Here is a 16,791-nt window from a genome sequence, read left to right on the forward strand (position 1 = left end):
CCCAAGAGTATACCGAAATATTTAAAATCATCTGGTAATCATAAAAGCAATTTAATTATAATTTAACGAGTGAAAGAAAACTGAGATTTGACGAATGAATAATAATAATTATAAACTAAGAAAATGTCTACCAGTGTCCAAATAAAAATAAACATTTGTCTCTATAATACGTTTTTCAATAAAACACGCCTTAATATTACATCAGTTCTATTTATTTTAATTCATACACATAATTAGAGGTGGTTTAAATAAAGCCTGTCAGTGATTTAAATGACAAACAGTGCTATAGTTAATTGTTATTGTACAAACACAAGGAGAATACACGAAAATGATTTAATGCACTATGAACTAAGATGCTGGCAACCTTCTGTTTTCGAACAAGTTGATTTTAAATTGGTTCCTGGGCCATCTGATCAAGTTTCTACACAAGCTTATTTCTTAGTCCCCTCGTAACCCTTCGTCTCTGCATTCCACTCTGTGCATTGTGCTTATAAAACCTCCGCCACACATAAAGCGTTTTGACAGCGTAGCGTTAGCGGAGTTAGTTCCCGCTGGCGTCCGCGCACCGCTATCATAGCGCTCCGCCTACGCTCTCAAAACACGCATGTGTGGCCGAGCTTTAAGTCCTACTCACTGGTACGCCCACTTTTTGTTTTACTTGACTATTGAATACTTGTTACTTTGGTACCGACTGTACGTTACAATCAGTTTGGTACAGTCAGCAGCAGAAGCGACTTAGGCGTACAAAATGTCGGAATACTACTTTGAAAATTAAACTTAAGTCAAAAGTATGGCTATTCGTACGTAACGTAATAATAATGTCAGATAAACGTAGTCCATACAATTTATATAACAGTTGGTCAGGGGTAGTCATGACCTCTTAAGGACCAAGGCCCTACCTATAATATTACTTATTCAGTTCGATGAAATTTAAATAATATTGAATCGGAACAGAGTCGTATTTGAAATCTGAATAATCTTATGTCCTCTCTCAAGTCAGTATCTATTGAACACATTTTTAAAATGTATGCAAAACCATATTTCGTAACAAGTCAGCGGTTCCCAACCTTTTTAGTACTGTCACTCGTTCGCTAAGGAATTTGACTTTCTCCTGCATGTCTTATATTTAGGTCCTTGCGTTATCTTTGATTAGTTTTTTACCCCCTTAAAATACCAGTTTTACCCCTACGGTGGTAATTACCCCCAGGTTAGAAAACGCTAAAACAGAAAGTAGGGTTCACAGTGAGTTTGACACCTTCTCGTGGCAATAATGTCTACATGCATAGCTCAAACAATTCAGAATATAAATACTTATAGTTAGGAGCGTAATTAGCATTAGACATACATTGGAACACCGCCAGCGGTTCTCGACATAAGAATTTCTACAAACTACATGAGCTGGCACCTATTTCACCAACTTGTCTGGTACTGGTACGTTCGTGTACATTTCTGGGTTCATATCGGTAAGTTGTCTTTAGTTTTTGAACTGAGGTCTACTGCCACGTTCGATTTGCCTTACTATCACCTACGTAAGAATTTACAAGTGCGTCACGCAACACGGCGAACGGTTCGCGGTAAGCCCTCCGAGCTTGTCCATAGAATCTATTCAATATTGTGTTTACCGAATGGAAGCCACTTCCAGGCTTAGCTCATAAACTAAAGACTATAAATGTGTCCATGTTTCTTTCTGGGACCAGTAAATTACGGTTTGTAAATTTTCGATATCAGACAATAGTCATTTGATGAAATAGGGGCCTGGTATCACCCCACTCTGCCTTTGTACAAAAGAAGATACACAAACCCCAAACACGGTTGTAGCACTCGGTTAACAGTATCACGAATTTTTATGGCATTAATAAATAAAAAATATTTTATACAGCGTCGAATTTACTTCATTTGAGATCAAGGCCCTGAATCTCTTGGATCTTTCAAAAGCATCATTTATAAATTCTATGCATACTTTAGGAGTTCAATTTGCTATACAAGTTACATAATCTAGGATGACATTAGGAATATCCACAACTTATTCTATACATATAAACAAATCCAGATACGCCCTTACTACTATAGCAGCTAAATGCCACCACACACCTATCGAGCTCCATAAAGCTATATTTGGAAGATTTGGTGTCGATAAGAGCTCGAACGGTGAGCGCGATATTTACATGGATCAGTCAACGCGGCGCCCAACGGCGCTCACTGCTTCTCAGTGTTCATCACCTCAGAGAACTAAGTCGATCTCTCTGGCGGGTCATCCTGCTTTGATGGGTCAAAGCCTTCTTTAATGTGGCCTCCTGTGCCTTTCGGGTCTAAATCTGTCGCCCAGCTGAAATGCATAAGTGCTAAGTGCTTGTTGCCAAGCTCGTTATGAACCTTCCCAAGTAAATAATATACTAATGATTCTCTTGGGGCTATGTCTTTCAAATGATGTAAATCTGCCAATGCATCTTGCGGTCTTCCAGCGCGCAGCAAGACCGACGCTCTGTGGAACCTGCACAAGGGGTTATCTGTGTCCAGTTGCACGGCCCGTTCTAGTGTTGAGAGGGCTCTGTCCATCTTACCTAAAGCTGCCTGAGCGAGTCCTAGTTGACATCTTAAGACTCCCGAGTGGGGATGAATGGTCAATGCTCGCCGTATGTGAACTTCTGACGCTTTCCAACGCTCCTGTCGCGCATATACTGTCGCTATACCAAACCACGCTACATAATTCCGGGGATCAATACTGACTGCAGTTCTAAAGCTTGCAAGTGCTTTATCAGTTTCTTCCGCTACTGCATACTCATGTCCTAGTAGAGCATGGGCGTAAGATGCATATGGGTCCATTTGAACAGCTCTTTTGAAGAATTTAAGAGCAGTTTCTCGTTCTTTATGAAGAGAGAAGCAGTTGCCAGTTACCAACCAGGCAATGGGATCACTCCTATCCATTTCTACTAACTCTTGAGCCAATGCAGACAACTGTGCTTCCCGTTGCAAATGCCACAGGCAAGTACTATAAATATCCATTCCTTCTGTCCGACAAGGATGAGTTTTCCTGATTTCTGCAAATACTTTGGCCGCAGCTTCATACTGAGCCATCTCATAATGTGCCCGAGCAATCATAGTCTGAACCCATGGTGATGCTAATTGTTTAGCAGGTATGCCTTGAAATAGTTTGATAGCATTTTTACAATCTAGGAATGCTAATGCTTTGTAAGCATCTCCTAACTCTCTCATTAAATTTAATAATGCTACTCCATTTGAGCTCTTTGGCGTAAGAGTGGGTGTTACAGTTTCTATAGATTTGGTCCTGTCATTAGTTTCCACAGTATTGGCTTTGATGTTGTTTTTAGCAGTCCGCTGCTTGTTTTTTCTTGACGGACTTTTGGGTGCTACAAACTTTCTGCTAGGGGATTTATTATTCTCTTTGACTGAATAACTACTGTTGTTGCTGAATAGCCTCGAAGACCGCCGAGGTGCTGGGCCTAATGTACATCTAGGCGTAGGGCTGAACACTGCATCTTTTAACTGTCCCATTTGTGCTCTTAAGGAGTTTACTATTTTAGGTATTGCTTTTTGCTCATTTGAGTCAGTGAGAGTGGGAGTATACAATGCTACAGGAGATTCTTCCATCGGTAACATACCAAATGAGGGGGAAAATTGTATTGGTGCTAGTCCACTAAAAACACTGTGCATGCGTTTCACAGGGGCTTGCGTCTCAGGTGTGATGCTGGTGGACATGGTCATCGGACTCCGAGGAGCCACATTATTCATTGGAGTCACATTGGTATTCATACTGATACTAGTATTATTAGGAATGTTGCTATTAACAAATGAAATATTTTCCGAATTGTTGACTAGATTCACAAATGTGGTCACACCAAATGAAAAGTCAGTGTTATTCATTTGGAATACTTGATGTGGATCTACTTTCTCACCTAAATTACACAAGTCTGCAAAAGAGCTCCACATGAATGGGTTAAGTGAAAGAGCCTTCCGTAATGCATCTGTCGCTTTACTTCTCCTCTCTGTGATGTTGAAGATGTGGGCAAGGAGTTGCAGTGCATATGGAGCCTGTTCCCCAAATTCAGATGCCACAATCTCAATGTTGGATCCCAATACCACTTCTGCATCTTTGTAACTGGAATAAACCAAAAGAATTGCATTAGCTAACTAGGTACAACATAATCAGACTATTACATATAGTTGAAAATCAAGTTAGACTAGTTTTATAAATAAACTACTCACTTTTTCAATTCTATAGAGCACTTGGCAAGGAGGAACCTCGCCTGGGGTATGGTCAGTGGTATACTTTGTAGCAAGTGATGAGCCTCGTTGAGCCGCGCACATCTGTAGTAACATGTTCCCAAAAGGAAAGCTGTTTCTTCTGATCCAACTAGAACACAAGATTATTATATTTTAAACACATATACTGCAGAATATTTCCACTGGATACATAAGCATAGAAAGCTCTAATTATAGCAACATGAGGCAATCGATAATCCTCATTACCACCAAGTAGTATTATTACCAATTATTAGCAAAACAGAAGTGATACTATGACAGCAAGAAAAAATCAATTAGAAGAAAATGTTTACCTTCAGCATGTAGTCTTTCAGCCAAGAATATAGCGTTGTCAAATTCATAATTGTTCAAACAATCCCAAATGATAACCTGTGGAACAAAACGATGTTTATGTGTAAAATATCCAAGATAGGAACACCTTGACAGCTACACTGGAAAGTGATTTCCTGCTTACCTGTATAGGTTCTTGGACGATCATTTTGATGATGTTATAAAACTTTAGGATTCTATACACTCCCAAAGAAAATATTCAACATTGCAAGTCACGATTATTATAGTCACAAAATAAAGATAAAACGTATCATTTCATTAGACGGAGACGGACATTTTCATTTCAGTTTGTTAATTGTCTATGGTTTGATTACGAAAGCTTTGTGCTCGCCAGTACAAAAATATTTCAACAAAATGTTTAAATTTTAATTTAGAAGGTTTTAATGCATTAACATTTACATGATTTGCAAATAAGTTGGAAATAATGTAATTTTCAGTTCATTAACATTGCTGAAATCATATTTTTACATGTTTTTAGTTTTAAAAAGTCAGCGTTTTTATCTGAACCCGCAATGGTTTTATTTGTGTCTCAAACAACTGAAGATTTCATATTGTCTATGATAGTTATGGAACGATTGTACGAAAGCGAATAGTCGTATGGTTCATTATTTATTGTGAATACGCGAAGAAACTGAGGGACTCCTAGATTTTCTTTTGTGTTTTTCAAGTGATTAGCAGGATTGTGTTATTTGTGAAATATAAAGTTATAGTGCATTAACGTGAGGAAAATCGATGAGATTGTGTGTACAGTGTTGCGAACAATATGTGCAGTGTTGATTACGAATGACATCTGCTAGAAGAAAAACGGAATTGCAGTAGTTAGAGGACGTGGATTACGCATCGTACAGGTAAACCTTGACTAGTTATTTTCCCTAGGGCGCTGGACTGGGTTTTAAATAAGGCTGTGAAATTGTGTTGTGCGTCACTAACGGAACTAATCGCCCTTCACTCTTCTTTTGTGGAATACCCCAAACAAGATAATGTCAAGACGTGTGACCTCCAGCTTAAAGCTCCTTTCTCAATTCGGACCTGTTATTGTTTCTGTGGAAGCCTTGCTTAATCTACTAACATGCAATAGTACTTTATTCTCCCAGGAAATGAAAACGTTCTAGTTATCATGTGGGTGATTCTAAATGGCTATTAGATATTGCAACTATCTAAGTCACCAGGAAGTAGGAAATAACTACTGAATCAAGTTTCTCTTAGTAACTTGTATCATAAACACGAAAACTGCAGAATTTCAAGTCAGAAATTTTCAGCTGTCTGTGTGTACAGCTGATAATTTGCGCCTTGAGGCATATGACGTCTTTTAATTGTTTGTTATTGTAACGCACCTATTCATAATGGTGAATAAAAATACTTAAGGTGAAAACAATATTCTTGAGACAATTGTTAGAAGACAATAACAATAGTACATACCTGCTTCATCACTACAATCCTAAATAATTTATAGGTATGATGTTGGTACTGGTTTTATTAGGTACTCATTTCTATTTATGTTACATAAAATTATATTGTACATAAATCTTCTCATTGTCATAAACCCTCAAGGCTTCAAATATTGTTGTTGTTGTTGTAGTCCTAAGGCACCCCAGAGGTGCAAAGGGCCTTCACAAGCTCGCACCACGCCTTTCTATCTTCAGCGACCCTCGTGGCCTCGCTCCAGCTCAAACCAGCCGCTCATAGCTCATTTTCGACGGACCGCTTCCATGAGTGAACAGGGCGCCCTGGGCCACGGCTTGCATTCTGCGGTTTCCAGTCGAAAGCAATGCTTGCATTATTTCTTCCCCCTCTCCGAAGAGTGTGTCCAATCCATCTCCATTTTCGTGACAACAACAACAACATGGATAAATTCGCACATATCCAGCAGGCCTCCGTGGTGCAGTTGGGAGCGCAATGGCCTCGGCAAGGCCAGAGGTCGCAGGTTCGAGTCCTGCCAAGGGTGAGATTTTTTCCTTTAATTTAAAAATATGTCTCTAAATTCTGGAATGCTCATAACTTTGTAAGAGCTTAGTTAAACCTCTGTTACATTTCATTGCTTTAAAAGGTACAAATCTTTACCAAGGACATGTTAATATTTAACCAATATATCTGGTTTTATTTTTAAAGAACACAAAACTACATACTGACTACAATATCAGGGAGTATAAATGTTTCTTTTAATTTGACAATGTGTATGTTTATTCAGCACCATATGAACCATATCTCATCACCACCACCCACTTCTTAGGCATTAGGAATGAGTAATGTGATATTGTGATAACAAATCAGTGTAAGCAAATACATAATTAACTGATTATATGTTTTATTAGGCTTTCATACCTAAAAAGGAGAAACAGATCATTTAACACAATCATTTTTTGTCAGTCTGTCTAACTATCGGGACAGTTTATCTTGGGAATGCATGTATCAAGTTGAAATTAGAACTATATGTCTGAAAAAAATCAAGCTTCTATGTTAATGTAAATAAGCACTCTCAAGCATAGGTACAGTTAACCAATTGGAATCCTAGGCCACTGTAGAACCTTTTCACAGTCAACATCAAAAGTGACTTCTGTGGCCAATTAGGCCATAATGCACGGTGTCAATAAGATAGGGTGCTAGAGTGGCCTATGATTCAAATTGGTTGACAGTACATGTTTACATGTAATAAAAAGTTAAGTAAAAAAAGGATTTTATTTCTTAAAGAAAAGTTCAGAAACGGTTCCATCTCTCTCTATATTGCAAATTTTTTTTTCTTTATTTAGGCAACAAACGGTCATACAAACAATAATGTAAAAATACATGATGTGTTGATAGACCTTGAGTGCGCTAACTTAATCATATTACATTGAGTGACCTAACTGAATCATATTCTGAAATATAACCTGGTTTAAGAGTGGTTCATAAAAAGTTTGTATAAAAAAACATGTAGTTTGTGAGTCAGATTTCACACTTGTCTGGTTTTTAAAAGTAAAGAGCTGTCTTCCTTCGGTATCCATGACAAGATGATAAAATAGTAGCCAATAGTACAAATTGAAAAGTGTGTCATCAAAATTGCTGCTTGAATGCACAAGTAAAAATTCTAACTATGAGTTGAAATGTCTTGAAATGTAATAAAGTTCATATCTTAGTGTCATTCTTGTCTTTCCGACTACACCAAAACAAATCTAATTTAATTAGTCAACTTATGTTGTTAAAAGAATAATAAATTATATCATAGACAATTTTGCATAATAATCGATGGAATCAGGTGTTACTTTGCGGAAATCCATGTAAATCATAAAATAGAGTGTTCCTTTGCTAATCCGCGAATTGAATTCAATTCGCGGATTAGCAAAGGAACGTTCTAGTTTATAACCTAGTCATTTTGTTTCAGGATGAATGGGACCGAGACCATCACGGTATCGGCTCAGCCTATGGCGAAAACGCACAGTCTGCTAGAGCCTCTGCAACAGCCGATGTTCCTGCAGACACAGACTGCTCAGATAATCGCCGGGATATTTGTATGGACTGCGCTGTTTATCACTTGCCAACAGGTATGTACTAGTAATATTTATCACCAATATAATAGATGGACGTAGTGACAAAAGAGAGTAGTCCTGAGGGCCTAGCATGCTAGAGTGATATAGCTTATCGCGTCGGGGCGTTCCTTTCACACCTCCTAAACGTGCGAAAAGGACGTACTGACGCGATAAGGTATAGGTACTTGCCATGCTTTGCGCAGGCGTGTTTAATTGGGCACTTGTCAAGTGTGAAGGTAGATTGACCAAAAAAACTAATATATCCTCATTCAGATAAGTAGCCATTAGTCAGTATAGTTGTAATTAAAGGGATGATTAGGGGTTACGTTTACATTTTGGTGCCGTGACCAGGATGTTTAATTGCGCGTTTCACATTATTAAAAAAAATATAGAGACAATGCACATGGATATAGATCGATATTGCATACACTAAGTGCATAATGAACACCGTCATCTTGATGTATAAATATGGCTTCCGCCTTATCGTAACTGGTTTACTTCAAACTCTTCAAAGCGGATTTCGGTTTAATTTAAAATTTCTACCTTTTTCTAAGGGTCCCCCCACATCTAGCGTCTCGCGAGCGTCGCGTCGGGCCAACTGTATGGGCAAAGCCTGACGCCGCGTCGACGTCGCGTCGACGCGGCGTCTTTTTCCATACAGTTGGCCCGACGCGACGCTCGCGAGACGCTAGATGTGGGGGGACCCTAAGGCAGCTCTGTACAAACAAATTTTTTTCTGCCGACTTGAGTAGGCGCTAGGACAAGAGGTGCGTGTTGTACAGTCGAGTTGACCTGACCGTTATTTATATTAAACCAAGTACATAGCAAAGTCTATCAGTCAAATGATGGACCTTATTAGCTCCATGTGTATGAATAAGGGTCAATTAATAACCCGAAAATAATAAACTGGTAATTTATACAAGATCTGTACTGACTGTAGATGTAGTGTAATTGTGTAATATTAGAAGATTAAAGTACTTAACTGAATTACGAAGTGTTTGATCCATACATATGATTATGTATGTAGGAGTACGCAAAATTGTGCAATTCCATTTAAAAACTTCGTTCGTTGAAATTTTTCTACGAAGTACATTCGTTTTGATGAAATTCTGTTTTCTTAGTCGCACGGGTCAAATGGTTGGTAAAAGCAACGAGACCGTATAATGAGTCCGACTGGAAGTAAATCTAAGGGACCGGCCACATCAGACCGTTGCGTGTCTCGGGGCGCGCAAAGGGCGTCCGCGCCACGCCACCTGAGTGTAATTCAAAAAGCGTCTCCTCAGTACATTTTGTATAGGAAGGACGTAAGGCGCGCCGCCGAGCGGCGCGGCGCGCGCCCCGCCGCCGCCACGCCACCTGGGGCGCGTCTTACGTCTTTCCTATACAAAATGTACTGAGGAGACGTTTTTTGAATTACACTGAAGCGGCGTGGCGCGGACGCCCGTTGCGCGCCCCGAGACACGCGACGCTCTGGTGTGGCCGGTCACTAACGGTCGTGGCCGTGGGCTATTCACCATTTAACTCGGGGTTAACTCAGTGGTTCATTTTGACCTGTCCGGCTACTCCGCTTGATGGCCTAGTAGTTTATTACTCTGTTGACATACGTGTTAAGGTCAGTCGCATTGGTGAAAACAAGTCCCTTCCCTACGCTATATTTTCTTGGGATACATTCACAAGCGAACTCTAGAATAACCTAACCACAAAATTAAAATTTTGAAAAAACCCCCGACCGCGACATAGTGGACCGATTTTCATGAAACATGGCTAAGAACACTCCCGACTAACTCAGCTTTCAGACAAAAAAAAAAACAAATCTAAATCGGTTCATCCGTTCGGGAGCTACGATGCCGCAGACAGACACACACACAGACAGACATAGAAACAGACAGAGACAGACAGACAGACACCTCAAACTTATAACACCACGTCGTTTTTGCGTCGGGGGTTAAAAATTTGCCTCTGCCTTTGCCTTTGCCTTTGCCTCTGCCGCCGCTGAGGCGTTTGTAACTTTATATTCATTAATCATTATGTATTAGAAAGCTTCATGTAACATTCTGTTCTACAAATTAGTCGTCATTTTGTTAATGCTTTACGTAATACTTGTAGGTCTAGCGGTAAGAGCGTGTGACTTTCAATCCGGAGGTAGTGGGTACGAAGTACGAACCCCGGCTCGTACCAATGAGTTTTGCGAAACTTATGTGCGAAATGCCATTTGATATTTGCCAGTCGCTTTTCGGTGACGGCAAATATCGTGAGGAAACCGGGCTAATCCCAATAAGGCCTAGTTACCCTTCGGGTTGGATCGTCAGAAGTTCAGAAGGCAGAGCTGCTTTCGTAAAAACTAGTTTCTACGCCAAATCTTGGGTTTACTTGTCAAAGCGGGTCCGCTTTCGCGGGTTGCCAGGCTCTCTTGAACCGTGGCGAATACCGGGATAACGCAAGCTGCTTTAAGTAATACTTAATAAGACTGAGGTGCGATTAAAACGCACGACTAAGTGCGTCCGCCCGCACGGCCTCGATTCTTTACTCAGCTGTTTTTGTGATTCGTTTTCACATTTGCGATTAATTAGTGCGACTAGAAAGCATGATTGATCCCTCTATTTGCTTCGTTTTGCGATGTTTGTTTACATGACACGTAATTATTGAAAACCATCCAATTATTTATATCTTTGATCTACTCAATTTAGGTAGCTGTAACATTGATAGGTCAGTGACATCATAAGATACATTACCCTTCCTCATAATAATATGAATGGCCAAAATTGTTTAAACGCAGAGCCATGGTCGCGGTACTCGCGGTTGCGCGCTTCACAAAATTAAGTAAAAAATGCCTTATTTTTTGTAGTTTTTTACTGCGCTCCTCTTTCGATTCGTGTTAAAGCACGATAAAACATTTCATAAAGTGCGTGGCTCTCTCTAGAACACCTATAATTATACTTCTCAATTTACCATAGACAGACATACGGCATTCAAACAAGGCAAAATATCTACATAGTTCTGTTTTAGAGCGTACATGTATCTAAATCTATATTCTATTGAGAATTGAGATGTGAGTTTAGTCTGCCCCTCGCTATCGCCACCCTGCTCTTCCCCTAAACGTCATAGATTGAAATTCCAAAATTTTACACGAAGACATTTTAACACGATTTAGTGAATGAAATCATTATACTTATCAACTATGTAACTATATTTTCTATAACATCAAATTTCATTAATAACCTAACCACAAAATTAAAATTTTGAAAAACCCCCGACCGCGACATAGTGGACCGATTTTTATGAAACATGGCTAAGAACACTCCCGACTAACTCAGCTTTCAAACAAAAAAAAAACTAAATCGAAATCGGTTCATCCGTTCGGGAGCTACGATGCCACAGACAGACACACACATAGACAGACAAACAGATAACAGACAGACACACAGACACGTCAAACTTATAACACACTGTCGTTTTTGCGTCGGGGGTTAAAAATCATTTAAATTAAATACATACTTTGTATAACAAAATCACGGAAAACCCGTGAGAAATTACCACTGCTTATCGGGCTCTGCACTTTCCGTCGGCCATTTTCCTACTTAGTTACTCGTACTATACTCTTTCTTTTGTTTTTGCGAATGCCCAAAGATATATAGCAAATTTATGCACCCTATCACATTATGTACATTTTTAGAGATGTCGTAAACTGGCTGTTATAGTTATACTATTATACATACACAGTCGGACGCCTGTGCGAGACAGGCAAGTCAGCTTAAACGGATTATGGACGTAACAATCTGACCGTCAATCTGTTGTAATGTTGTGACGTAAGTATTTAAGTATAACAGTAAAGTCTTCTTTAAAACTATTTTTAACCCCCGACGCAAAAACGATGGGGTGTTATAAGTTTGACGTGTCTGTCTGTCTGTTTGTGTGAGTGTCTGTCTGTGGCATCGTAGCTCCCGAACGGATGACCCGATTTAGATTTAGTTTTTTTTTTGTTTGAAAGCTGAATTACGAGTAGTCGGGAGTGTTCTTAGCCATGTTTCATGAAAAAAATAGTCCACTATGTCGGGGGTTTTTCCAAAATTTAAATTTTTACCGACTGATGAAGGACAATGTACACAATTTTATTGTCTTAAAAACAAGCAAGCTCATCATTTCAATAATATGATTATATTCTTCAAGAGTTCAGGCCCTTTATCAAGAAGGGTATAACGTTTTAAACTCCTGAAATTGCAATTTGAATAGTATGCCATTTGGATTAAAACTGCTCCGGCCAGCAACCTTTAAATTAAAGATATATTTGCCATTCTTCTGTACTCTGTACCCATCACTTCTGCAAATTCTGGAAATTTCAGGACTTGGCTAGCAAAAATAGCGAATTCTAATCATCACCATAATCGATAATCGATTATGGTGATGTATGTTACCCGGACATCTCTGAAGAACTTCTAAGTAAGCTGGATCGCCTTCTCAATAACTGCATACGCTTCATTTTCTGCCTTCGCAAATATGATCATATCTCTTCATATCGTTCTCAGCTTGGCTGGCTTCCCATTCGACAACGACGCAGTGTTCGCATGCTTTGCTCTTTATATTCTGTGCTTAATGATCCACATGCTCCTGAATACCTCAAGTCCCTATTTCAGTATTACGGTGTCTCTCGCGAGCGCCGTCTTCGCTCCTCTGGCAATATGACCTTATCCATTCCACCGCATCACACTGGCTTTATGTCTAACTCTTTTCGCGTGCATGTGGCGCGCCTTTGGAACGGACTTCCCTACATATCAAAAATGCTCCAAACAAGTTCGCTTTTAAGAAATCTGTACGTTCTTTCTTTGCTAGTAGAATGAAGGATTCCTAGTTGTTTATATATGTATTTTTGTGTGTATATATGTATATATATTTATGTAAGTTTATGTAAATTTATTATGTTATTTCTATTGTATGTAATATTTTGTTATTAGCACCGCCCACAATATCTCTGTTTGCCTAAAGGTTGACTGGTAGAGAATGCTGTCTGGCATTAAGTCCGCCTTTTGTACTATAAGTTCTTTTCTTTGTGTACAATAAAGATTAAATAAATAAATAAATAAATTCTCGAGCTTTTGATGTTAATTGAAGAATTTTGCCTTGAATATGTTAGCTATACTTTTAGTAGTGGATGTCCCTAAATCCCACAGTGAATATATCTGCTTTACTATTAACATCTGTCTATTATTGTATACAGTGTCAATGTACACAATTTTACTGTCTTAAAAACAAGCAAGCTCATCATTTCAATAATATGATTATATTCTTCAAGAGTTCAAGCCCTTTATCAAGAAGGGTATAAAGTTTTAAACTCCTGAAATTGCAATTTGAATAGTATGCCATTTGGATTAAAACTGCTCCGGCCAGCAAACTTTAAATTAAAGATACATTTGCCATTCTTCTGTACTCTGTACCCATAAATACTGCAAATTCTGGGTATTTAATGACTTGGCTAGCAAAAATAGCGAATTCCCGAGGTTTTGATGTTAATTGAAGAAGTTGCCTTGAATATGCAATTCACGGCAAAATTCGTAAGCTATACTTTTTGTAGTGGATGTCCCAAAATCCCACAGTGAATATATCTGCTTTACTATTAACATCTGTCTATTATTGTATATAGTTAGATACTTTTGAAGAACTTCATACTTAAAGACCGAAACGTAAACCTTGTCCCGAAGGATGAACCCTTTCTACGTCGACACGCCCGTGAAATTAGTCGTAGACACACCATTTGTAATGTTGAGAACTATGTCAGCTGTCACATAGCTTGCGTTGCGCACATAGCGACCCAAGGCCTGGACGGACACACTGTGTATGGACACATTTGCCCTACTTTAGTTTCAAAGAAATTTTGCCTGTCAAAATGTTTCAATATAACCCTCCAGCATAACAAGCCATTATTTTTCGCAACGTCAATTAGCATTCTTTTCGTGGCGTTATCAACCTGTCGTTATCGGCAGTGGAGCGGCGAACTATTTACCCGTTGATAGTGTTTACGTACTCGGTATGAAAAATAATGATAGAATAGGTGTTGATACTTGATAGTGATGCAAGACCGCATCTGCAGATTGCTTCTGTCTGATTATAGCTTTCCATTTGTGGTCACGTCTCCGGCCGCGTGAGATTAGGTTTATTTCACGTTCTTTTTTCCCTTGAAAATGGATTTTCATTAATTTAGCACGGCGTAGCAAATATTAAAGTTAGTTATGTCTGTCTTTTAAGCTTTAGCTTCCCGTGCCGAAAGCTGGCGTAGAATAGACTTCGAGACAGGTAATATGATAACCTACCAAAGTGCAATATTGCATGAATCCGGGTAAATTGCATTTACTGGTTCCTCGTGGCCAAGAGAGCAAACTCAATAGCAATATCACGGTCATATTTAACTGGACTTTTACAAGTAGATTACGTCGCATCGCCGAAAGGGCTTATAGAACGGAAAGCTGGCGTTTGTGGCCGACGTAAAGCGAATTTATTTCAATTTATCATGCTCTGGTTCTAAAAACTGTAAACCTTAAAATGTATGGTGGCCCCTACGTTTAACGTCTACAACCTACCTACGATTTGGTAACACTAAATACATACTAGAGTAGCAACACTTTATATCTGACTTTTCATCCATTTCACTTTCTTAATACCTATAACAATTTAACAATACATCACACGCAACACCGTAAAATATTTGCATCCACTGGAACAATGTTAGGGCAATAAAAAGCTTGTAACAGGAGGTATTTTCTTTATTGCGCCCTACTTCACGCTGGCGGGAATACCGCCACTTATCGCAATGAAACTGAGTCATTTCGGTGTAAAATATCGTCGTCATGGATGGAGATTTGACGGACGCGAGCCGAAGGCTACCAATGATTGTCACTTTCGAGTTCGACGATGAACAATGTGACGGTGACTGCTAAAGTGCTATCAGGAGGCGGGGCGTATTCTCATTTGTCACTGTCGTGGTATATATCAAATATAAATAAATAAGTAATGTATTTATTCAGTTACACAGTTGATTTTTGCTAATCTGATACTTCCAAGTCTTCCAACTATCTATTTATGTATATCCTAAGTGATGGCATATAATATACGATCACATCATCGAGACTTTATTAAACAAAGGTTACTTTTTAGGGTTCCGTAGTTAACTAGGAACCCTTATAGTTTCGCCATGTCTGTCTGTCCGTCCGTCCGTCCGTCCGCGGATAATCTCAGTAACCGTTAGCACTAGAAAGCTGAAATTTGGTACCAATATGTATATCAATCACGCCGACAAAGTGCAAAAATAAAAAATGGAAAAAAATGTTTTATTAGGGTACATGTAAAGTAAGGGCTGATATTTTTTTTCATTCCAACCCCAACGTGTGATATATTTTTGGATAGGTATTTAAAAATTAATAAGGGTTTACTAAGATCGTTTTTTGATAATATTAATATTTTCGGAAATAATCGCTCCTAAAGGAAAAAAAAGTACGTCCCCCCCCTCTAACTTTTGAACCATATGTTTAAAAAATATGAAAAAAATCACAAAAGTAGAACTTTGTAAAGACTTTCTAGGAAAATTGTTTTGAACTTGATAGGTTTCGTAGTTTTTGAGAAAAATACGGAAAACTACGGAACCCTACACTGAGCGTGGCCCGACACGCTCTTGGCCGGTTTTTTATTAAAGCTTTTATGTTTTCCTTATATTTCATGAGCCGCCATTTGTATGATTTGGCAATTCGAGTGGCGTGAAAAGTAATAGCTGATTGTGGGTTAGCCTAATTCATATATTAAAACTGGACTTACTCGCGTAAGGCGTAACTCTTGGCCCGACGTTTTGGACGTGATATTAAGCCCGTGGTCACAGGCAGAGGCACACTCTGGTAACAAATTTATAAATAACTTTATAGAACATTTTAAAACTTCATGTTTCACTATCTAGACCACTTTTATATTATTTTCTTATACCTTTTACCTTGCTGCTATTACGTGCAATTTGCCTCATTTAGAATCCAGCGGCTGCAGTCGCGATCTATCTCCTACAACGGCCTTTTGTGTTGGGAATGGAACCTAGCTCGGTTATTTATAGCCCGAAGTTTCTCGACAATGTTTACCGGCGAGCCTGCTACTGAGAGCCTCTGGGACTCGTTATGTCTACAGTTAAAAGTTCAAATTGAATTTCAGTTACATTTATGATTATTAGCAAATATTTTTCGTAATATTTCAAACGGATTTTTATGGTGACGATAACTGGTACCTGGCAGGAGTGGCTCACCATGGTCGCGCGATAAATGATAAAATATCAAGCCGTCCCTATCGCACTATTTGTAAGTGGGATAGGGACGGCCAGATTTTTTATCATTTATCGCGTGACTTGCGCTCTTGCCCGCGAGTCCATACTTAAAGTCGCGCTTGATCTATGGACTCGCGCGCGACAACGCAAGTTATGCTAAACCGCCTGGTGTGGCACATCCGTCTTACCTTTAAAACTAACTACTCTACTCTTGTTTTGAAAGTAGGTATCTTTTGAAACTAGGTAATAAGGTATGTGGTGCACACTCTGTAGTCATTAAATTTGTACTTACCTTGCTAACATTGGTTATCGATAGCGATTTAACTAATTAGATTCGTTAGGTAACCATTCAAAAGAGGACTGTAGCAAAATTGTGTTACATTCGACCTATGT

The 16,791-nt window shown here is 39.0% G+C and overlaps 2 protein-coding genes across 3 annotated transcripts in view; one reads left to right on the forward strand and one right to left on the reverse strand.

Annotated features, from left to right (window-relative positions):
• Positions 1-190: 190 nt before the first annotated feature.
• On the reverse strand, positions 191-4,892 carry LOC125231760 (cell division cycle protein 27 homolog). Its single transcript, XM_048137330.1, has 4 exons — positions 4,736-4,892; positions 4,575-4,650; positions 4,225-4,372; positions 191-4,117 (listed from the first exon to the last, which is right to left on the reverse strand). Exons 1-4 carry the CDS (start codon positions 4,757-4,759, stop codon positions 2,230-2,232), a joined length of 2,136 nt encoding a protein of 711 aa, XP_047993287.1. The 5' UTR covers positions 4,760-4,892; the 3' UTR covers positions 191-2,229.
• Positions 4,893-5,186: 294 nt separating this feature from the next.
• Positions 5,187-16,791, forward strand: part of LOC125231784 (transmembrane protein 184B) — a 37,736-nt gene continuing 26,131 nt past the window's right edge. For both annotated transcript variants that reach the window (XM_048137357.1, XM_048137355.1), the window contains exons 1-2: positions 5,187-5,459; positions 7,970-8,129. In XM_048137357.1, coding sequence (XP_047993314.1) covers positions 7,971-8,129 — 159 coding nt within the window. In that variant the 5' untranslated portion in view covers positions 5,187-5,459; position 7,970. The remainder of the gene's footprint in view (positions 5,460-7,969; positions 8,130-16,791) is intronic.

The sequence above is a fragment of the Leguminivora glycinivorella genome, chromosome 12 (genome assembly GCF_023078275.1).
Source record: "Leguminivora glycinivorella isolate SPB_JAAS2020 chromosome 12, LegGlyc_1.1, whole genome shotgun sequence".
Taxonomy (NCBI): domain Eukaryota; kingdom Metazoa; phylum Arthropoda; class Insecta; order Lepidoptera; family Tortricidae; genus Leguminivora; species Leguminivora glycinivorella.